At 38.9% G+C, this 24,211-nt stretch overlaps 1 protein-coding gene across 1 annotated transcript in view; it reads right to left on the bottom strand.

Annotated features, from left to right (window-relative positions):
• The window catches only part of LOC146571141 (netrin receptor UNC5D-like), a 185,316-nt gene that overhangs the window by 49,016 nt on the left and 112,089 nt on the right, over positions 1 to 24,211 (bottom strand). Inside the window, exons 2-4 of the mRNA XM_085280169.1 lie at positions 22,874 to 23,080; positions 826 to 969; positions 511 to 614 (exon numbers count right to left, since the gene is read on the bottom strand). Of these exons, the coding sequence (XP_085136295.1) occupies positions 511 to 614; positions 826 to 969; positions 22,874 to 23,080 (455 nt within the window). The remainder of the gene's footprint in view (positions 1 to 510; positions 615 to 825; positions 970 to 22,873; positions 23,081 to 24,211) is intronic.

Here is a 24,211-nt window from a genome sequence, read left to right as displayed (position 1 = left end):
TAATTAATATTAAGTGGATCTGTTTCTGAAAGGTGCTGCTCCCTGTAATGGAGACAGATAACTCCTAAGTTTAACAAGACTAACAATGAGTGAGAAGGACAAACAGATTAAGAACAGCTCTGTTCAAACAGCCAAGTCTGGATATTTTGACAGGAATTGTATGTCCACAAGAGCCTCATTTTATATTCATAGTAAAAATTAAAATAGCAGTGACGGGTACTCTCTATCAGACATGCTCATACAGAAATACTCACCCTCAGAAAACAGACAAAGATAGCAAAAGTGAAAGGAATACATTAATTGTGTCAGCTCATCAAGTATTAGTCTTGTTTACACTGAAATGAAGAGAAAAAATTACAGATGTGTCCTGGATTTGCTGTGGCTGGAGAGAAACAAAACAACATGTCACGTAAACAGAGCTATACTGTGAGTAAAGCAGATGGATGACGGCTTCTCTCCAAGCAACACAGGAGAAAACGTTACTTGTTTGAAGTGCAAGAAAGCCCTCACCTCAGCCACAGGCACTCCCTCTGGGGGACGACAGTGCAACACAATCATGCCATTCAGAGGCACCTCGGTGCCTTGGGGGTCCTGCTCAAAGTTCTTCCGCAGGTCTAGGCAAGAGAATAAACAGCCCTGCTTTATAGAAGAATAGCACGAAGGAGCAAACAAACATATATGCACAATTGTTTCATGTGTGACCTTCTCTGTTTATGTATGTACAATGAATGCTTTCTATATAATCCCCTCACTGGTTTAAAGTCAAATAACCTTCGCAGACACAGTAAGGTCAGGCTGGTATCAAAGTGACATGGTTTCGCTTACAGGCAATCCGGACTGTTGCCTTGCGGCTCTTGGAAGTTCCCAGGTGACTCCAGGCGACACACAAACACCAGTAGTCCTCTGGGCCATGAAAGTCCTCCACCTGCTGACGCGACACGTTGATCATCACTTCACGGATCTTCAACCCTGCAGGCGAAACGCATGATTGTTTAGATTAGCTTTCATTATATTGCAGGAATGATCAATCAAAGAGATGAAGATTTGCAGGGACAAGATGATGAGTGAAATTTGAATCTGATAAGATTATCAGCAGTAAACAGATCTGCCATTTGCCAGGAGGAGATGGAGGACAGTCTGCTTGTCAAATCAAATCAATTTCAGGGATTTTTGTTTAGACAATTTAAAATGTTGTCCGGATGAAAGTGTAGCCGGATGTTATGCTTTCATCTGGCTAAGTCACAGAGCAGACCATTTCATTATTGACACAAATATATATATGCCACCAGCAGCACTTTAACAAAGCCTTGTTCAAGTTTTAGCCCGGCAAACAGATGGGCAGCAGTGCAAAGTTCTTGTTGTGGTAGATATATTTGGTTTTGAGCCTTCATATCCTCTCTCACACAGCCTGCAAACCATAATCCATTTATAATGAAGTGACACTAAATGCTTTCCAGCGGAAGCATTAACTGAGAGAGGGGGAACACATGAGCTTCTTATTGTTGTGAAGAACAGCATGATAATGTTTTTTTTTTCTTTAAAAACATTTAAAGGTCCATTTCTGGTCATTCTTTATGGATGTGTATTGTCTGTGATGCACCCATAATGAGATAAGTTTCTGAGACTACAGATGAGAATATAAAAGTGCTGTATATCAAGTATGCCAGACCATGCACGCAAGATGACAAGCTTGGACCATTAATGCATAATAGGGTAGCTTCATCGGGTATCAAGGAAATTGTAGCTTTCACCCAACACGTGTGATGTCTGTCTAGCCTTGCAGAAAGCTCAATTTCAGCCATCCAGGTTGAACAGACTTATTAATATGTGTACGCAGAGTAACGGGGAGCTGATGTTCAGTTTCTAGTGACCAAAGTTGTCATTCCCAGCAGCATGCAATTAAACCTGAACACTGTGGAATAAGATAATAACAAAGACCCACCCCTGGAAAGAAACTAGTATTAGAGCCTGGAGCAGCAATGACCTACAACAGAAATGTAAATGAAGTGCAGTAACTATATGCACTCATGTCATCATTTCTTGAGTTTGACTTCTAATAAATGAACAATGTGCTGGAGCACAGGCTTAAAATTTTCTGGTCAGCTGAGACCTTTCTGTTTGTTTTTTTCTGGGTGCTCTACATCTGGTAGTATGAATACCAGCATGGCTGGTTGTCTGTCTCTCTGTGGTAACCTTGTGATGAACGGCAACCTGACACAACTGCACTGTCTCTTGCCCAGTGGCTGCTTGGATAGAAGTACACCAAAGGAGTGAATTCTGTTCTCAAATGAAGCCAACAAACTAACAATGGACTAATTGGACTTTTTCCACCATAGGCAGTTTTTTCGCTGACAAACCTCCATCTGGAGCTGGTTCTTCTCGGTCTATTATGTCTTAGAATGATAAAAACTGCAAAAGACAGCTGTAAAAATTGCCAAAAGTTGGATGCTCAGTGCCGCATTAATACTCTGTTTCCTCTGGCTTCTGGTGTTTTGCTAGAAAAATAATTGGGTCTCCATTTAGTAGTATTTTAATACAACTCTGATATGACTCTCGGAGAGATAATTGCAAACTGTGAGGCTGTTATCAATGACATTACACTGACAGCAATAACACTGGGATGTATGGATGCATTGTTTTCAATTACTTATCTGTAGGCATGCAGAATCCAGCATGGGGATGGGTGACTTCCCCACATACAAGAATATTTTCTCTATAGAAATGTAATTACTGATGTATACACTCAATCAACAATGGTTTGATTTCCATATAAGTAAAACTTTTTAAAAAACGTCCTAAAGCCAGATCGTCTTTGATTTATGGGACAGCTACCAAATCTTACTTAACAGCATATCTCATAACAGCTGTTCAAAAATCACCATAAAGCTTGGCCTCATGTGGCTTATTGCTTAATTACACAGACCTACACTTGTAGAGGAGTCGTCTTTCCACAGGCGTTTGCCATCATTCCGTACATAGACGGCAGCTTAGACATGGGCTGGGATTAAATGAAAACTAATAATGGGAAATGAAAGGTTATCAAAGGGAGCCTAATGAAGTAATGTTAAACAGAAATGTTCTCTGAAGACACTGTAATCCTCTGCAATGACTGGCTGATATTATGTACAATAAGCCCCCACACTCAGTGCACTCCTCCCTTCCACTGTAACAAATTAGAGACGTAATCAAGAGTCCTGATTAAGTGAGAGTGAAGAACATTTAACTGCAGGAAAATAAAAAAACACATGATTGCACCCTTGAGAGGGACAATTTTGTCAAATCAAATCATGAGAAATTTGCAGGGGTGGTGTGCCACTGAAATTCAGCTATTTTAATATGGACAGGTGGATTTGTTTCCCTTTGACCCTCTCATTTTCTTTTGACACTGAGAACTCAGGAAACACACATACACCATTCATACACTACTACTATTACTTTTACACGGCCTTTACAGCAGGCACTTTAACACCACACAGTTCTGTTAAATTTTTCACTGTTATTTATATAGCGCAAAATCACAACAACACCTGCCTGAAGGCTCTTTATACTGTGAGGTAAAGATCCTTCAATAATACAGAAAAAAACCCAACAATCAGAAAACCTTCCTCAAGGAAGCACTTGGCGACAGTAGGAAGGAAAAACTCAATTTTAACAGGAAGAAACTTCCAGCAGCCATCTGCTTTGATGGGTTGGGGTTAAGTTGAGGGAGGCAGGGCAAAAGGCACACTGTGGAAGAGAGCCAGAGATGAATAAAAACTAATTATTAAATGCATTCGTTTTGGGGAATCTCTGAGAAGGACTGCTCACCACATACCTTTAAGGGTTTTATTCTCTATTAGCATTTACAGCAGCCAGATGTAACAGTAATGTGATGTTGGCAGTTGGCAGAGCAGCAAAAACTCCAAAAACAAGATGAAGGATGTCATCTCAGCTCTGTGTTTTGTGGGTTCATGATTATAACAAAGTTGAAAAGACAGACAGAAAAAGTTGTTGATCCCAGCGGCTGCAACCAGGCTGAAAGGGGGGATGGGTTCAATTTAATATTTAGTGCTATAACACTGTAGCACAAAAACACTAAAATGCTGCATGTGGCACAGATGGCACAGCAGAGCTCGTCACACATGCAGTCAGTGTTGTTTTTTACTTCTTTATACAGGGAGTGCAGAATTATTAGGCAAGTTGTATTTTTGAGGAATAATTTTATTATTGAACAACAACCATGTTCTCAATGAACCCAAAAAACTCATTAATATCAAAGCTGAATGTTTTTGGAAGTAGTTTTTAGTTTGTTTTTAGTTTCAGCTATTTTAGGGGGATATCTGTGTGTGCAGGTGACTATTACTGTGCATAATTATTAGGCAACTTAACAAAAAACAAATATATACCTATTTCAATTATTTACTTTTACCAGTGACACCAATATAACATCTCCACATTCACAAATATACATTTCTGACATTCAAAAACAAAACAAAAACAAATCAGCGACCAATATAGCCACCTTTCTTTGCAAGGACACTCAAAAGCCTGCCATCCATGGATTCTGTCAGTGTTTTGATCTGTTCACCATCAACATTGCGTGCAGCAGCAACCACAGCCTCCCAGACACTGTTCAGAGAGGTGTACTGTTTTCCCTCCTTGTAAATCTCACATTTGATGATGGACCACAGGTTCTCAATGGGGTTCAGATCAGGTGAACAAGGTGGCCATGTCATTAGTTTTTCTTCTTTTATACCCTTTCTTGCCAGCCACGCTGTGGAGTACTTGGACGCGTGTGATGGAGCATTGTCCTGCATGAAAATCATGTTTTTCTTGAAGGATGCAGACTTCTTCCTGTACCACTGCTTGAAGAAGGTGTCTTCCAGAAACTGGCAGTAGGACTGGGAGTTGAGCTTGACTCCATCCTCAACCCGAAAAATCCCCACAAGCTCATCTTTGATGATACCAGCCCAAACCAGTACTCCACCTCCACCTTGCTGGCGTCTGAGTCGGACTGGAGCTCTCTGCCCTTTACCAATCCAGCCACGGGCCCATCCATCTGGCCCATCAAGACTCACTCTCATTTCATCAGTCCATAAAACCTTAGAAAAATCTGTCTTGAGATATTTCTATACAGCTTGGAGTAAGACAACATGCATGAAGAGGATGATGTGGACAAAATACTCATTTGCCTAATAATTCTGCACTCCCTGTAATCCAGTTTCATCCTTTTCTCTCAGCATTACATTCCTGTGTAAACGTCCCAGTAGCAGGTTAAGAATCGGGCAAGTCAGTATTTTCTCATTCGCATACAGCATTAATAAAGCCTGGACTTCACCAGCGGTCCACTTCTCAGCATATTCGTCTATTTTTAGAGCTAAATGTTGTTTACACAGCTGATGTTTACATGGACTTTTTTTTATCAGGCTGGTTGCCAGGTCTGCGGCGCCATAAAACATACGCCTCGCCAAATGACTGTACACCCTGAACCTAAGAGTAAGATATGCAATTGTCAATACAGAGAAAATACGAGCTGCTAAAATAGTAGTAGTTTTTTAAGTACACTACAGTGCATGGACAATAGAAAACTGGTCCAGTTGATCCACTGGGCTTATGAGTATGAAAATAATTTAAAGGTAAGGAGACTAGTTAATGGGGTGGTCATATTGCCTCTTTATTGAGGCAACATGATGATGATCAGTTTCTTTATCTGTTGGATAACCAAATCACAATGGTGAATTTAATGAAACTTGATGGGAAGGTGGAACATGGGGAAGGAAAGAACTCATTAAATTTTGGGGCAGATCGGGATTATAATAGGTCACTTCTCTCGGTGGAGGATGTGAGCTCCAAATGCAGAGCTTCTCATCATTATTAATGATGAGGGAAGCAGAAAAAAAACAACAAAAAACCACCAGTTTGCTGTCCCTGATGCCAAATTTTAAGCTGAAAGCAGGCGAAATTTATTCTGAGGTGAAGGGAGCTACAGCTCTGCAGACTTAGTGCAAAAACACCTTTCTCTGGCACACAGTCACCATTAAACAAAAATTAAAAGGAAGAAAATAAAAGTGACGTCTTCCCTGTCAAGCTGTTTATAATTATGCAAAAGCAAACTTACAAAAAATAATCTCAGTATTCTTATATGTCTTTCCCTCACAAATGTGTACAAATCCTTGAGAAACTGGTAATAAAAGCCCAAATTGGAAGGGTGGGTATTGTCTCTCTGGCTGTTCTTTTGAAAGTTATTCTGAGTACAAGCTTCCACCACATTAGGCAGAGATCAAAGGGTCTATTCCCTTTTTTCAAGTGTCCTGAAATGCCACTAAGTGACACCATGTTAGAGAAATTATCCAATAACTGCTCAGTCATGCTGGTCCTGATGGTGCATTCAGGAATACTAACATCCATTCACTTCCTTGCACGCGCCTGTCCCTAGGTGCCCGTTTATTTCTGTTTTACCACTTTTTCCCTCCTGTGCTCATTCTGCTTTCCCTTCAGGCTCATGCCAATAGCTTTTGACAGTGCACCACAAAGCCCTGACAACAGACCTCAATGAAGAGTAAGCTTCTCTTTCCTCTTTAATCATGTACACTAATATATCTCTAATCTAGCCTTCACAAGAGACATACCAATCCTGATGCTCACGTACCGTTCTGGGTTGCTCTCATTCTCTCTTTCCTTCACTGTCTCTCTTTTAGTGCATTTGGCATGAGGCCTGTGGTGTCTTCCTACTAGCTTTAGTCTATTGTTTCGCCTTGGCTGAGTTGATGAAGAGGCCCTAGGAGAGCCAGGCAGCGCCAACTACAAGTGGCTTGATCCGACAGGGCCTGACTAGTCCGGCTCAGCTCAGTCCACAGGATGTCTCTGTCGTACTTAACGCCACAGCAAAAGGGGATTTTCAGCATTCTGTTTGTCGGAGGGATCCTTCTGAGGCAGCTGTGTACATAGTTAGTGGGTGACACGGCGTGGGCTGAGGGTTGAGGTGGATGGATATAGCTTTAGGAAAGCGTCTGTCTGATGTGAACCCAGCTTTGGGGAAATGTTTGTGTGATGTGACATTGCGGCATGCATCTCAGCATGTGGGGGCTATGAGGGTTGGCTGAAGGCCAGACACAGACGAACCCTGCTAGACAAGCGGAACATGCTCCCAGCAACATCTTCAGTCTGGTCCCAGCTGTGTGTGTCATACTTAATCCGGGAACCAAAGGGACGCATTACTTCATGCATAAAAAAATCATGATAATTCAGCCATTAAAATGCTGCGAGTCCTTATTTGTGTCATTCCCCCAGTTGCCTTGTTTATGTTTATCCAAAAACCGCATGGATGCTTATTAGGAACCACTTCTGCATACATAAGTAGTTTTCACTCTGTGGGCCACTTCATTTGTTTCACTTACATTTCTTTAACTAATAGTTTGCGACACTTAGAGACTCGAAGGCACCTCGCTTTCCTCTCACCAGTCCGCACCTTCCTTTCTTTGTTGTGACTTTATGCATGGCTGATGGTATCACGCCGACTTCTAGGATCACAATGCACAGCAGTGGGGTCAGTCTGCTGACAGGACATCAACAGGAATGGATATCCATACTTCCTGTGTGCAGTGGGTACTCACACACTCTCCTTTAATCAGTTCATCACTAGATCTGCATGAGCTGCTATCCTCTCCTTCTCGAGACAACCAATGTAGTATCCATTTTCAGCCTCTCATTCGCTCCACAATCATCCTCTCTATTTCCAATGTCCTCTTTCTCCTATTATCCCCTCTTTCTCTTATCTCTCAATCAGAGTATCATGCTTTCAGCTGAAGTCTATTGGCACAGATATCCCCTCTGTTCCACCTTCCTATCTCCTCTTCTTTCACTCTGTCCTTCAATTATCTTTTGAGTTCTATCACTCATTTCCATCTCTCAAGCTCTCTTACAGCACTTCAGAAGAGACAGAAATAAAGTCATCGTACTCGGGTCAGAGCATGTGGTGCGCTGTCTTGTCTTTAGAATCTTAAGCCAAGCCCATTTCCAACCAAAAAGCAGAAACTCATAGATTTAACGTGCACACAGATTTGATGCTACTCCCTAAAAACATAGTTTATCTGTGTGTGTTGTTTTCCTGAAGGGAGGCTAGAATGTGGGTAGTGATGATTACATGGAATATCCAGCGTAGCTCTGTCTGCCTCAGGTTTAGAAAAATGAGCAATCACAAAGGGATAAGTAAATAGATTACGTTGTTGTACCGTTCAGCAGTAATTGTGCTTTCCTATATGCCGGTCAGTGATGCCTTTGTTTTTCTTACAAAATCCAAACTATAGGTTTGTACTCAGAGTGAATATGAAGATGCCTTCCGATCAAATTTCCAGCAATTTAAAAATCATTTAAGCCTTCGGGGTGCTAAACTTTCTATGCCATAATTTAGTTTGTCTCTTCTTTTCTTTTCTCCCACAGTAAATTTCACTTTCTCCGTATCTTGTCTAATGTTTCATCCATTAGACAAGACAACCCCTCAGAGTTTCAGGAACTGCATAACAATGTATGAATATGGATATGAATATGTTCCCTACAGAAAGCTCTCTGTTTGTGTTTATGTCAGACTCCCATTAATGTCAGTGCCGATCATTCTCATGTTTCAAAGTTGCCTTTAGTGCTAAAGCTAAGGCATGCATACATTAATGGCCCATTTAGCAAAGTCGGTCTATTTGGTTAATACCAACCACCCATTTTTGATGCGTCAAACACAGTATGCAGTTACACTTCTCAAACAGTCATAGATACCCACAGGGAAATTGACTTATTGCATAAATATACAAATACAACATGCATTTAGATTTTGGTAAGATGCTGTAAATTCAGTCAGGCTACGCCACCTATTCCTCGCCAAGACTTACATTATGGTTCCTTCCACCCTTGCTTTTTGACTTCTGTTATTGCTTTCCTGCATTAATTAACAGTGTGCTGACCAAACTACTGAAAACCTGTACTACACTAAAAGTTAACTATCTCATTGATAACTCTAAGAACTCTAATGATAAACCCTTTCACTGGGTGGTGAATGAACTGAACTTTAGTCATTTGCAGTCTTGTCAAAACACATCATCTAAGGGTGTTATGTTTATCATCTCATATTAAATGTGTCAAAAAAAAGAATCATGTGTGACATCATATATACCATGGTGTGATACAGCACAAACTATATGCAAAGGTGTTACCATAGTCAGATAAGCAGCTAAGGAAAGGATTTGCTGCTCTGTCATGTTGGACAGGTTGTGTTAGGATTATTGGAAGAAAGGGATACAATTCAATGTAGTTTTTAAAGCAGTGTGTGCTTAGCAACAATATATCAAGTGATCTAACTCACTCTCTCTTCCGACATCAACTGAAAATATAAACTAAACCTCTACCAAACTCATTGTTTCCAGTCTCTATCAAGACACTAAAGAGTAGCATTTGAGTGCTTGGATGGACTGATGAAGCATTTGTTGAAACATCTGTGTGTGTGTGAGTGTTGATTTTTCAAAATTGTTTTTTAGTTATTAAATTATTAAATAGTTGTTTTTACTGCACTTTAATGGTTAAAGTGAAACAAATTACAAATAATTAATAATTCGTTTGAAAATTTCATCTTTAATTGTTAATAAACAGCCTGCCAATACCCCTGTCTATTTTTTCAAACATTTGCTGGTTTATAATGTGTTTTGTTGATTGTGAGGATAAGAATTTCTGCCCTTTAAGTCTTACTTTTTATAAGGATGAAAGACATGCATGCTTGGTGATTACTAGGGATGGGTACCGGTATCCGGTGCCATTAGAAGTGCCCTCATTTCTAAAACCTGCGTACAGACACACCCCTCACTTCTAAAAAATGCGCACAGACACACCACAGTTCTTTTTTTTCCTGAAATGTCATACACTTTGGATTCTAGCCAATTATTTTACCTTTGCAAGCGTAGTAGGCAATTTTGTGTTCTCCATTCTTTAAGCACCGTTTAAGCACCGGCACCGTGTCAAAAGTACTGGTTTGGTACTGGTATTGGATAAAACCTAAACAATACCCATCCCTAGTGATTACAGTCCTGTGTAGCCTTAACCCTCTGATGTCTAATTTTTGTTTTTGTTAAATTATTCTCCGAGCTCTTTGCAATCAGGAGGGAGCATAATCATTATAACTGACACACAGCAATAATTACTTACATTTTGTTTTCTAAAAAAGTCAAATTTTGCCTTTCCCTAAAATACAGGGACACCATATTGATCCCAGAATAAAATATGGTTTGATCACAGACCCTTTGTGGCACATAAAAATTGGCTGATTGTGAAGATCTAAAGCACAGAGTGCACACACAATAAAGAGCACGTTCATTGCTACATTTATGTATTATTATTCACTCCAGTGCTATTGAAAATGAGGGTTCTCCCTCAATGTATTTTCTAGGATTTTAAATAAATGAAATGATTACAAGTGTTAATCTGACAGGGTCATGTTCTCTATATTAGTAGTTTCAATATCAATTTGCCCATTCATATCTCTCCAACCTGGATGGTGAAACACGGTTTCCCTCTGCAGTCTGCCAGATACTGTTAGGTCCATAATTTGTTGGACAAAGGCACAATTTTTGAAGTTTTGCCTCTCTACACCACCATAGTGTTGAGTTTAAATCAAACAGCCAATGTTTGCACAAAAAAACGAAAGAAAGAAAGAATAGAGGGTCCCCCATTCTCAAAGGCTCAAAATTAACTGGATAACTGACTGACAAGAAGTTACATGGACAGGTGGGGTCCATTCCCTTCTTATTTCAGGACAAATGAAGTAGACTTAATATCTGAAGTTTATTATTAGTGTTACATCTATGCTTTCTAACTTTCTAATAATATCATTTTAAATGTGAAAGCTAAAAAGACATTTTAGTGCAAATGATGGAGGTGGTCTTTCAGCTGAAAAACCAAAATGAACCTATAGGAAAGACAGTAAAAACTTCAGGAGTTGCCGAGTCACCAATCTGGACCAACTCGGCAAAACAAAAAGGCCTGAAAGACCACAGAAAACAACTAAAGCACATGAATGAACTATTTTCATGGTTCAGAAAAGAAACTTCACAAAATGCAGACAAGTCAAAAACTTTTGTTAGTGTATCATTGCCAATGTATCATTGCCTGGATCTACAACTGTGCTTTCCATATATGTAAAACATGGTGGATGTATGGTTACCAATGGAACTGGGACACAAATGTTTATTGATAAAACTGTGACCGAAGTAGCAGTATGAGTTTGTCCTGTGAATCAAAAACAAACAGGCTCTGCTCATATTCAACCAAATGCTGCAAAACTGACAGGATCCCAAATGGATAAAGATTCACACCATACTGCAAAGTAAGTCACCTGATCTCACCTATAAAGAACATGCCTTTCAGGAACAGAAGACAAAAATAAAGGCAGAGAGAACCACAAACAAGCAGCAACTGAAAGTGTCAACTGTAAATTCTCATCTCAAGGGAGCAAAAAGCATCTGGTGATGTCCATGGGTTGTTGACTTCAGAGAGTCATAGCCTGCAAACGATTTACATGAATGATGTTACTTTGTCCAATTACTTTTGTACCTCTGACCAATGTGTTTTGTTTCTTAAGCCCTTCAAAATGCCTAAAAGATTAAACTACTTACTCATAATTGATCTTAGGTAGCTTATTAGCATTAATTAATTAGCTCCAACCTTTTAATTGACAACAGAATATCTTGAATAATCAGAGTATCTTGTTCCCAGACAGAATTTCTGGCTCATCCAGATGAAATATATATGAATGTCAGGGACTCTTTTTACTCATTGAAATACAGAAACAGCAGGAGCAGAATGGATTGCATGCATTGCCCAAAACTTGCCACTTCTGAGAGGCGATCTAAATATTTGTGGCCGAAGACAGAAAATGAACACGTCTGGGCTGTAGCTCTGGCTGTTCAGTATGTTGGAACGTTTTGCCCTCTAGGAATAAGTCAGTCAAGTAAAAATTATGCGCTTTTTTAACCACTTGTGATATCATTAATGTAATTTTTACAATAACTGAACAAGAACCCGCCTAGAAGGCAAATAAAAATCTAGAAAATTCTTTTCTCTGATAGGGAGAGAAAAAAATAATACTGCAGTTTAGCCTCAAGAAGGAGATTTTGGTCGTCTCTTATTCCTTGTGGGCTGCTGACTTGGACTCTGTGACTGCAATTACATATTTCACTCTCATGCCTTTGACTGGATGCAGATGCCAAGTAAGTGACACATTATTTTTACTGTCTTGCCAATTATGAGTCAACCGAGTGGTCATTTTCTGCTTTGTGTTTGTTATAAAGTAAAGCATCCTCCCTTTGGATACCTCACCAACAGCTTACTTTTTATGACAGGCCACAAGTAGCACTTTTAAATGTTGGTGTTTTTCTCTTTGGTATTTTCATTTATTGCATAGTGTGTTTGGCACAAATGTGTGAGAAGAGGCACAGAGAGTAGTTGTAGTTTCATTCAAATGAGGTTGCACAAAAGCAAAGTGTTGGTATTTTGGTGAAAGCTGGATCATAAGCATGCTGGGAATACACGCAGAAAAGAACCAGGTTCTGTCAGTTCTCACTGAGCCACAACTCCAGGAATAATGCTAAAAATTAAAATAATACATTTGAGTTAGCATTTACAAATGAGGAGACGAAAGTTCAGAAAAGATAATTCAACGAGTTGGAAATTAATAGGTGATACTAAGCACACACAGGTGCTTTATACTAAAAGAAATACGACAACCTTTTCCTTTAGTTACTTTAATTAAACATGCCTGTCTAAAGGAAGCAGGACAGCTTGGTGATAAATCTGCAGCCTCTAATTTGAAAAGTAGAGCACTGGGCAGAGCCATTGTGTGCAGTGATTCACTGTGTTTACATTGATTAAATCATGTGCAAACAGAAGTAGGCTGCTGCAGAATAACCACACAGACTTCTGCGCACATCAGACTGCTCAATTAGATCTTTGTTGTTGTGCCAGTGTATGTGACATCCCGTGGCTGCAACGGACACAAGCAGTTTAGGGTTAAAAAAGAAAAAAGAAATCAGACATGATTAAAAGTTCACACTGCTCTCATGACCATTAGTTCTCTTCTCACCCCCCCTCCTATCTGAAAACACCAGATTACCAGCAGGCAATATTCCCATGTGTCATGGCCTCCTTTTTTGTCTGGCAAAGTGGTGTTTTACTTTCAATTTTTGAAAAGCATTTTAGCTTTTATGTGATAAAAATACAAAAATGCCAAATGTAGTAATGGCATTAATAAATTATTCCTATTGTGTTTTTTGATTTCTATAGTTAATGTACAGCCCAAACATTAGTTTAAGTACATCACTAGAAAATCTAACTGGGCTATATCACACATCTCCACTATTTGTTATTGAATGCCACAGCATCTGTTTTCAGCTGCGGATTGTTTTGCCTTATTACATTCACGTCAAACTCTGCATTATTCAGACAACATGCTTGGAGAAACTCTTTTTTTAGTGAGTTGTTTTCAAAACGCCACTCTGATTGCCAGATCTGTTCAAAAGGTATGAGAGCAGTAATGAGACTGTCGGAGAAGTTTAATGTTTGTCCCCACAGCCCTCCATCTTGTTGTCTGCTTTAGCTCTTCCCTCACTGATTCATGATTTTGATTAGCCCATCCAAAGCGTCTCCCCTTCATCCAACAATGCCTGGCGTCACGCAAGAAACTTTGCTTTTTGTAACAGCTCAAAAAACTGTATCTAAATGGGAGAGCTTGGAATTTGGGGGTTAGGAGTAATTCACCTTTGTGATGAGAGCAAAAAAATAAGACTGATGCTGATCTCATGTCTCATGGGATGAACAGCTAGCCTGACTCTGTAACAAAAGGCCATCTTCCAGCACCTCTAAACTGCAGGTGCACAGCAGCTATATATATACGCCCCCCATATATATATATAGCTGCCTCATTTTGTTTTATATTTGCAAACATCTTAGTTCTCCGGGCTTCTTGAAGGACTTCTTTGGATGTTGGCTGCCTTTTGCTCTGTTCTCTGTCAAGGTGATCCCACACTGCTTCAATAGTGTTGAGGAAAACCAGTTCATGACCGATAGTCTTCATTGTGTGTATTTTTCTATCCAGGTATCTATCCAGGCTTCTACTACATTGGCAGTGTGTTTGGAATTGTTGCTATGCTAAAAAAAATGTAGCAATTTCCAGTTAGGTGCATTCCAGATGGTATTACATAGTGGGTCAAAATACTGATGACACTTTTAAAGAATCCCCAACACCAGTGTCTGAAAGGCAACCATGATAAAGCCTTCACCAAGTTTTACAGATGGCTGTTGGCACTCACTGTTTATGCCTCTCTCCTGACCTCCTCTCTACATATTGACACATATTTGAACCAGAAATCTCAGATTTGGATTCATCACTCCATAAGACCCGATGACACTTCAATTCAGTTCCTGTGTAATTGGCAGACTTCAGCCTTTTCACCCTATTTTCTTTTTGTTAGGAATGGCAGCCACCATTTCTGATGAAACTTCGGTGAACAGTAGATAGATAAACTGAAGGTCCTGTGTTTGGTCTTTGCTGGATTATTTTCTTAAGAGCATTATTTCAGATACTTTTGATCTGCTGTAGATAGTTTTTCAGGCCTGAACCTTTATATTTTGTCCTCGAGTTGTCCATTTTTTCAAATTGAGAGGATTCAGTGTGCTTGAATGATTCCTAGGTCAATGTTACGGAGCTTACCAAATAAGTAACAGTTACTTTGAAGCAAGTAATATACAAAGTCTGAGTGAAAAAGCAAAGAATGTCCAAAGAAAAACTCTAAAAACTTTCAGAAATAAACTACTGGTGGCTCGAGACGTTTGCACAGTAAAGTGAATAAAACGTGGTCAGTTGCAAAGCACTCATTCCCAAAGTTTAACCTATACAATCAAAAATCACCTCACTCAAATGCAAGAAAACCTATAAAACTCAAATGGTTTCCACAATGCTTGGAAATTCAGCATTCAGTGTCATCATTTATCTCAGCAAACATTTCTGTATTGATAGAGGAAATATATTTCAGGGTGACAGCGCACCATTGCCCACTTAATGGTTTGAATAGCACAACAACGTTATTATTCATGGATAATGATAACAAATGGACATTCATTAGAGGTTCTACAACCTACACTATATATCTCAGTGACATGGTTTGATTCTTCAGAAAACAAGAAATTATACCTTTGACTCTTTCAGCACTTTGGCTGTTTACCACTTAGTAACTAAATGCCAATGAAAAGGCACTTCTATCTTTCTGTAGACACACTTTGTCAAGAAGAAAATACATAACCTCAAGTGAAGAAAGACAGTGACCCTGTTGCTCAGTGCTGTCTCAGAGAAGTGGTAAGAGTTCAGTTACATACACAGCAGCATCCTGGAATAAATAGATATGCTCTGCACAAAAATTTAAAAAAAACCTCAGTATTTTTTGTGTTAAAGTTTAAGCTGAGTCACGATTAGCTCCCAGAGGACATGAATTAGAGGTATAAAACACATATTTAGCCATTACATGCTGTTAAAAATATTTTACTGTGCTACACATCTTAAAAGTTGTGAAACTCATGATTCATCAATGCTCTGCTTATTGCACTTAATCTGTTGATGGACTCACATTTGTACAGCGCTCTTCTAATCTTACTGTCCATTCAAGGTACTTTCACACTGTAAGTCAAATTTACACACCCATAGGCATACGGTGGTTTTATCTATCACTCACTCACATACCGCAATTTGAGGTTCAGTATCTTATCTCTACTCAAGCTCCTCTAGTTCCTGAGCCAAAGCCACCACTTTACACATCTACATTTCTTTTCCTTTTTTACAGCGTTGCCTCCTGGGAGGGACATATATAAGGCTAAATCTGAGGAAAACAGAACAACACAATGGTAAATGTATATCTGCCTTGCTGAGTTACCTGCCTCTGGAAAGATACAGTCCATCCTGTGCCTTAAACCCCCTGGGCAGACAGTGTTATGGCATGTGTTGCTGAGTCTGTCTGCATTTAATTCACAGCTTACTGCTTTAATAGCTACAGCACCCTGCTCTCTCCTGAACCCAGTGGCCATTCTACCACCTGAGTCAGACTATAATAGGTTGTCCAGAGATATAGCTGTTCAACTGCCTCCTACAGATGAAGCTTGATGGGGAGCCAGTGTCTAAGGCAAGATGCTCATTTTCTCAACATGGGCTTCGTTGGCTCAGCTCTGTCTGTGTGTAACATAGATATGGCTGGTAACGGATACTGTTCGAAAAGGCCCACGAAATCTTTGGTCAGGTTGAAAGAAATCCTCTGTGTTTATGAAGTCTCAGTACTAAAGCATGGCCAAGAAGCAAAGCCACATATGACTATGGTAACCAAACAGCTTGGGGTTTCAACAGGTCATACTGTCTTATTACATGCATGCATTAGAGCTTAGGTTTAGTAACTAGGTAAGACAAAAAAGTGAGAAAAAGAGCAGAAGTCATCAAAATACATTAATGTGAGAGAAAGGGAAAAAATATAAATCAGATCAATTCTATTATATTTACACAGCAATGATGACATACATAGTAAGGCCAAGACCTTATAGTACTCAACTGTTTCGCAGTGGGAAGGAAAAACACAATTTTAAATAGGAAGAAACCTCAGACAGAACCAGGCTCAGTAAGAGTGACCATCTGCTGAGACCCGAGAAGAAGAAAACACACATTACTTTCCAAGCATGCAGCATATGTGAGTGAAAAAGTGTCTGTGAAAGAGAAGCTGTCATTTCACCCCCCTGAGAGTCAGTGTGATGTGCAGTCTGACTGTCTTAGCCATGCTAAGGGCTCTGTGAGCAATAGCTTTAAGGTAGATTCTCATATAAACAAAGAGGACGGGTCAGTAATTGACAGGTAATGTTCAATATATAGGAAGAAAAATGAAAAACACCCGACCCAAAAATAGAGAAGAACCAAAGTCCTCCATCAAAGCAAGCTGGGCTTCAATAACACCTCAGCAGTGCCGCAAGCTGATCATCTCCATGCCAGTCCACTCTCAGGCAGTAATTTGTGACAAAGGAGCCTGAAGCAAGTATGTAATGTATAAAAAAGTTGAGCATTTCTGGATTCAAAAACATGCTTTTCATCGTTATAAACATGATTCTGAGTAAAATTCAGCTGAGGTATTTAAAATTAAAGGTTTATTAATCCAAATAATTAATCATTAAAGAAAAAAGTGCTTGTTACTAACAGTAAATTTCACATGGTACTTACATAGAATTTACATGTATTCAAATGATTTAAATCAGCATTTTGAGCACAGTTCATTTTTTTAAGCGTTTATTGTGAATCATTCTTTGATTGAGTTTAGGAAATGAGCTAATAATTTGAGATACTGGTTTCTGCTTTTAATGAGTCATACAAAATACGTACATAATCATCATCATCAGAATGTCAGAAAATCATAATACGTGAATAGAATATCTTTTAGACATAAACTCAGACACAAAATGTAATGTTTTTTATCCTTTCTTTGTCATTGAAAGAAAGGGTTACTTCTGAAAAGTAAACCTGGTATTGAGTTGCTAAACTAAATGATTAAGATGCAGTCTTATTTTCTCTCACCCCGTAGCAATAACGAATAGTTTTTCTATTTTGCTTGCAAATTGTGCTTTTATATAAAAAAGATCAAAGAATGCAAGTGGAAAAGGCATATTATTTTTCCTCAGTACAAAAAAAAGAAGAGAAATTCACTTAAAAGTACTGTAGGGTATTAGAGAGCCACAAAGTGATGGGTAATAATGCTGCTGGCTATTATTTTTTCCATTTTAGTTGCAAAAGCTCATTACAATTTAACTGAACAAAACAAATAAATATGGAATGGGGTGATATCTGAAAAAAATGGTATAGGGGAAAAAATTATGCTGCGCTCGAAAGAACAACTCCACAGTGCACAAATGATGTGTTAAGAAATGATAATTTCAAGATTTGAAGCGATTTACTGCCTTCAAAGGGAGACTGTCAGAGTATGCAGTCACATCCAAGTGTGGGCTGTCACAAATGTCCAGGTCCAGTGTTTTTTAAAATCTAATGATACTGGCATTAATGTCGAAACATTTTGTTCTGTACTATTTCAGCCATCATCCAATCAAGTAGCTTTATGAGTTTGTAGACACTTAACGTAACGCCAGAGGGTCACAGCTTCATGCTTGTTCTCCCCAGCTCCACACCAAACTGCTCCATTTATTTTCAGTTTCTCTCTGCAGTGTCGGGTAACATGGTTGTGCACTGAGATGGTCAACAATGAGACAAATGTCCTCTTAACGAATACAAAATCCTTTTGAGACATTCTGACAAGTAGGATATATTTAGTGTTGTGTTTCTGCCCATCCAGTAAATCCAGTATTCAGTTGCTAGTGTGCGAGCGGGAAACTTTTCTTTTCTTTTTCCCCCAGAGGGCCACACTGGCTAAGATAAATTAAGGGCCACACATTGAATAATTGGATTTAAACATGAAGTGCAGAGCTGAATTATTTTAAACTCAATCAATCTGGTAGCTATGGCAGATCATTTTACAGTGAGCTATTTTTCAACACAGAAATGCTGATCCCTTGTTTCAAAATAGAAAATATAAACTTTTAAAAAAACTTTAAGATTACTTACATAAAACAATCCATTTACCCTCATGCAAACTTTTTAATTTACCATACATTTTACATGAACCACTGCAATTGTCCATGATAAAACACACTGCACTATGTTATGAATATATAATAGGTTGGGCATGAATGACATATGTTGAATGTGAAACATGCAAATGTAGAATGTAGCATTGCATTTTCTCAATCAAAAGAATTTATAATAAATGTTTTTTCAAACCATATAGTATTAATAATCGCTGTATATCTGATAATGTTTGTGCAAAGTGTTGCTGAGATATAACACATACAGACATATATACACTACAGTCATTACCAAACACAGGCACTTATAAAGGTGTGAGGGTGGTTTATTAAACACAAAAATATAGATGGACAAACGGTAAATGGAGAACTAAACTATACTGGGACAACTAAACTACTGAGCCTGAACAAGAACACGAACCTGAACGTGAACGTGAAGGAAGATATGACCGTGACAGCAGGGAGAACACACAAACAGAACATGGTAGATACACAGACGGACCAGCAACTACAATAACAGAAGACACGACTTAAATACACACAGAGAAACACAGGGAGATTACACACAGGTGGTGGACACAGCTGGGAGCAATTAACGAGACGAGACAAGAGGTAAAACTGAACACATTCACAAGAGACGCAGACCTTCACAATAAAACAGGAAACAAGACCTCACTACACAAAGACGCAGACTCGACATTGAGACACTGACAGAAAATGACACACGGAACTAAACCCACACAAAACATGAGAACGCAAATCACAAGTAAACAGAAACATGGAGCTCTAATAATACGCAACTCAAACAATAGGCAACAATTCCTTAAACCTGAATAAACAGAACATAGAATTCAAATAGTAACTAACAAATCACAAATAATCAAGAAACACCAGACAACCCCAAAGCACTCCAAGATGCAGAATAAACCAAAACATAAGGAACTCAAAATGCTGGGTCGAACGGACCCAGAACCGTGACATATACAATACACGAGTAATGAAATAACTCTGGCATGGGTTAGATGTTGAAATATGCAGCAGAGGTCAGATGTCTATCTATCAGTCGGGATCTGTAACATGTGTTTGTTTGCACACGTGTGTTTGTTTGCACACGTGTGTTTGTTTGCACACGTGTGTTTGCTTGCACATGTGTGTTTGCTTACACACATAAGAGGAGGGAATATCAGTAACTAGCAGTACAGACTCGCTGTGTTTTTCTTAACCTCAAGAAGCGAGCAAATATTTTTTAGTGACTGTTTTGTCTTCCTGAATATGTGCCACATGCGTGTGTTTAGTGACTCTGAGGCCTTCTAGTCACTATAAACTCCTCTACGTTCATCAGCTTGTCACTGACTTTGCCCTTATGTCCTTCAGTGTTCAGGTCAACCAGCAAGCTCTGGGTCTAAAAATATGTCACACAGAAGTACCAAAAACAGCACTTCCAGAAATGCCCACTTGAATCTGGCTTCCAAACACAGACTGTATAAAATATGGAAATACCCCACTGAATCATTAAGGCTATTTAATGCCATCTATCCATTCTATGGTTGACGCCTGAGCCACAAAAACTGGGTCCATTTGACACGAGCCCCTCACCAAATACTGAGCACCTCACCCTCCCACTCCCACTCTTCAGAGGGAGATCATTTGTCCTGCGTGAATCCACAGTTTCATTCTTTGGACACTACCCATAGCTAGTGGCGGGTGAGGATGTTGACTTCACTTTCACGTTCAGTTCTCTCTTCATCCTAACAGACCACTACACCTATTACATTACTGCAAACACTGCACCAATCCATCTGTCAATCTCCTGTGTCCTCACTTGTAAGCAGACCCTGAAATGAGGATGATGATGGACCCCTTGTAGCTCCCAAATATGACATCTCCAAAAATGGTTTTCTAAGCTGAAATGAACCAATACGCAGCCAGGTGCCTAAACTGACAGAGAAACTGTGTAAACGCTATCCCGCGACCATCACAGGCAACAGTTCTAGCTGCAATGCTGTCTTCTCTCCCAGTTCTCAAATACTTATAAAAGTTATAATAGTTGGCTAACAACAATGGCTACCCCTTTTACCAAGATGGTGACAATGAAAATAAAACAGACTTCACACAGCAGTCGATGACATCACTGTGGCTAGATCCATATTTTCCACCTTCTGTGCTTTTCAAGTATAATTAACCCATTTCGAAACTCTTGTTGCAACATAGTTTAAGCACTTTATCAGGAAAAGGGAAATATAATTTGGTTTTTAGGAAAAAAGCAAAACATAAACAAACAAACAAAAGCTGGCTTCAAAATAGCAGTGTAGAGTAGTAGTGTAACAATAAGACCAGACTCAAAAGCCAGTGTGTAGTATGTTTTCATGCATGGTCTGGCTGTGTGTAGGCAGGAATGGAGGACCCAAATGTAGACTCAAACACGGAGACAGAAACTTAAGCTCAAAAATTTAAGACAGTTTTCAGTGGGAGAAATGTTTTCGTCACTCATCCAAGTGACTTCTCAGCTGACTGCAGATTTTCCCAACCTTATAAACAGTACTTTTGCACAATGACTGAAACTAGCACCGCTGATCAACAATGGGCTGTCAGGTCAGTTTCTTGATCATGCTGTGTGTAGTATAATAATAATAATAAAATGAACCTCATCAGAGCTGAGAAAGACAGCAGAGTGGCATAGGGTTTTGGCTCCTTTAATAACATTCATCTGATCCTACTGCTTTAATAAACTTAAACTTAATTTATTAAGTTCAAGTAAAAAATGCATTATGCTTAACAGAACTGTTCCAAAGAGTCTGCAGTATAACTGTAATAAACAAAATATAAATCCTACTTGTAGGAGGATCAAGCTGTCACTTTATGGGGGTGGTTTCTACCAGTTTCTCTATATATAGGTACATATGTGTATATGTTTGATCAAATATTTTATTAAATTACTTTGCAAGAGCTTCTTATCTTTACTGTCACCACATCTTTGGTGCTATAACAACAGTTGGAGGACAGAAAACAGTCCTCAGAATAGCATTAAAAATCTGAGTGAGTTTAACAATTCATCTAAATACAGATGTACATGGAAAACTTAAGTTTTTCTGTGTTCTGCCTCTGTTTTGCAAAAGTTCCTCAAATGTTCAGAATAAACTATTACGATACATCTTCCAGCAGCCAGCGTTTAGAACATCCTGACACAGTCCAGGTCAGAAAAAACTATTTTACTTGAGGAGATACTATTCTGTCTCTGGAAACCCTTTGCCTTCTGTACATCCCTTTCCTTATGACCGTCCTACTGGAGACGGATATGAGTGGTGATAAAAAGCCAGATGGGAGCAGAGCTATGAATCCAGACTAGAGGCAGTAAAAATTTAGAGGTCCGTTGTTAGCAGTGAGAGGAATTAATGCATGCTACTGTGTGTTAAGTGAAGCACCAACCATCATTCAACTAATACATTTTTTTTTACAGTTTTGATTTTTGAGTACGGGTGATTATGTGTATTGTGAACAAATGGATACAAGACCACAAATAAAACGAACGTTTTTTGAAATAAAAACAGGAGCTGCTTGCAAGATACGCTTGTAAAAAGTTAATTACAATACAAGCACATTATGAGGAAAAAGGGAAGTATAATTATTTTTGTTTTACAGCTAAATTCGCTGTATAAACACAAGTGCAATCATGAGATATTTATACCCATCGTGAGGTGATGCAACAAAAACTGACAAGAGTATTAGAAAAGAGGGAAAAATGCCTCTGTGGTCTGAATGGATTTATTTTGAAGTTAAAACAACAACTGGATTTCAGTAAGTTGCATCAGTAAAAGACACCATTCAGAGTTCAAAGTCTAATCCCAAAATTGAACAAGTTGATGCGTTTCATGCTCTAACAGTTGTCATTTCTGCTCAGATCAAATGTGACACAGAGTGTAGTCTGTAGAAGTGAGGCAAATACATTTACAGGGTTGGATGTAGCCGTAGGCATTGTCACAAAGCCCCATTAGCAAAGTTCCTGCTTGAGACTTTCAGTGCTTGCTGTCTGCGATATGAGTGATATTCACATAATGTAAAATGCCAGATACGGTTTGACAGGGAGGATGGAATTGAGTATTATGTGTACATTTACACATCATGTGTGTATACAACTCTTTTAATACACCATACACTATCGCTATACACACATCCTACACATGTTATGTATGTTAAAAAAAACAACTTTCTGTACCTGTTGTGAGGTCAGTGTGCTCTTGAGACATGTGCTGGCTCTGGTGGACCCATTCACCATTGCACTTGAAGAAGATCTGGAGCGCAGGCCGAGCTTGACACCGGAGCTTGATGGGATTACTTTTGACAATGTAGGCATCGACAGGCTCCTCCAGGAAGTGAGGCAGGGTCCCAGATTGTCCATGTTGGAGGGCTTCACCTCGTTGACCTAAAGGATTAAATGAGAACGAAATTCAGACTGATGAAACAATAATGCAAGATCATGTCTGATCATACCTTATCATTGTCATAGCAACCCCGAGCTCCTGCGCTCCCTAGTGCACGTATAACAAGACTAATTCAGGCAGATTTTGCAGCAAGAGCTGACACACAAGTGTGAGCATCCAGTGACATTGCAGTACATATAAAAAGAGCTACTTCAATAATTTTAACAAAGCACAGTGCTGTGCAACAAACACAATAAAACTTTTCTCACTAAAGGTCAAAACAAACTTGCTTCACCACAGGCAAAGACACACCGTCGACTACAACCGTCTGCAAACCTGGAGATACTAGCAGCTGGTGATGTGCCACCCAAATGTAAACAAATTACTTGACCCTAAATGCAATATCCCAGTTAGAAAACATTTTTCTGTTAACTACGCAATAATGTTGTGCAGGCACAAGGTTTACTTGTAGTCTGAACTAATTTACTTGAGTTACTGTTGATTGATTGATTGATTGATTGAATCTTTATTTTGAACATGTTGAAAAAGTATAAAAAAATAGAATTAAAAGAGACAAATGAACAAAGCAAACAAAAGGAAAACGAGCAACCACAACTCCAAATAACGTCCATGTTCAAAAAGGAGCAGGAAGAAGCATAAGCTTATTTAATCCCACCCCTTTTCCACTATCTAGTATCAATAGACTACAGAAATTTAAAGTAAAAGTTAAAGTAAAATGCTAATCAGTTATGTTACTTTTCCTTAAAATGTCCAGGGAAAACTCTACTTTGGCTACTTGCTTGGCCACATCACCTACTAAACAATAATCTATCATTATTAATTAGAGTATGCAGTATTTCCACAATATTGGCTATTACTCAGGTGGTAAAGTGTGTATAATAATAATAATAATAATAATAATAATAATAATAATAATAATAATAATAATAATAATAATAATAATAATAATGATCATAAGGTCAGGGTCTTGATTCCCAGTTTCAATAGTCAGTGTTTGAAGTATCGTTGGGCCAGACACTGAACCCCAGGATCTACAATGTGAATTTTAGATAATAGTGCTTGGGTGTAGAAAAAGTGACTGTGTTTGGGTGAATGTAGTACAAAGTGCTCTG

Source organism: Mchenga conophoros, linkage group LG7, assembly GCF_057382185.1.
Source record: "Mchenga conophoros isolate Kocher_MC1m ecotype Shallow Benthic linkage group LG7, M_conophoros_male_GT1.1, whole genome shotgun sequence".
NCBI classification, from domain to species: Eukaryota; Metazoa; Chordata; class Actinopteri; order Cichliformes; family Cichlidae; genus Mchenga; species Mchenga conophoros.
The sequence above is the reverse complement of the archived record's forward strand: the minus strand, read 5'-3'. Positions and strand labels throughout refer to the sequence as shown.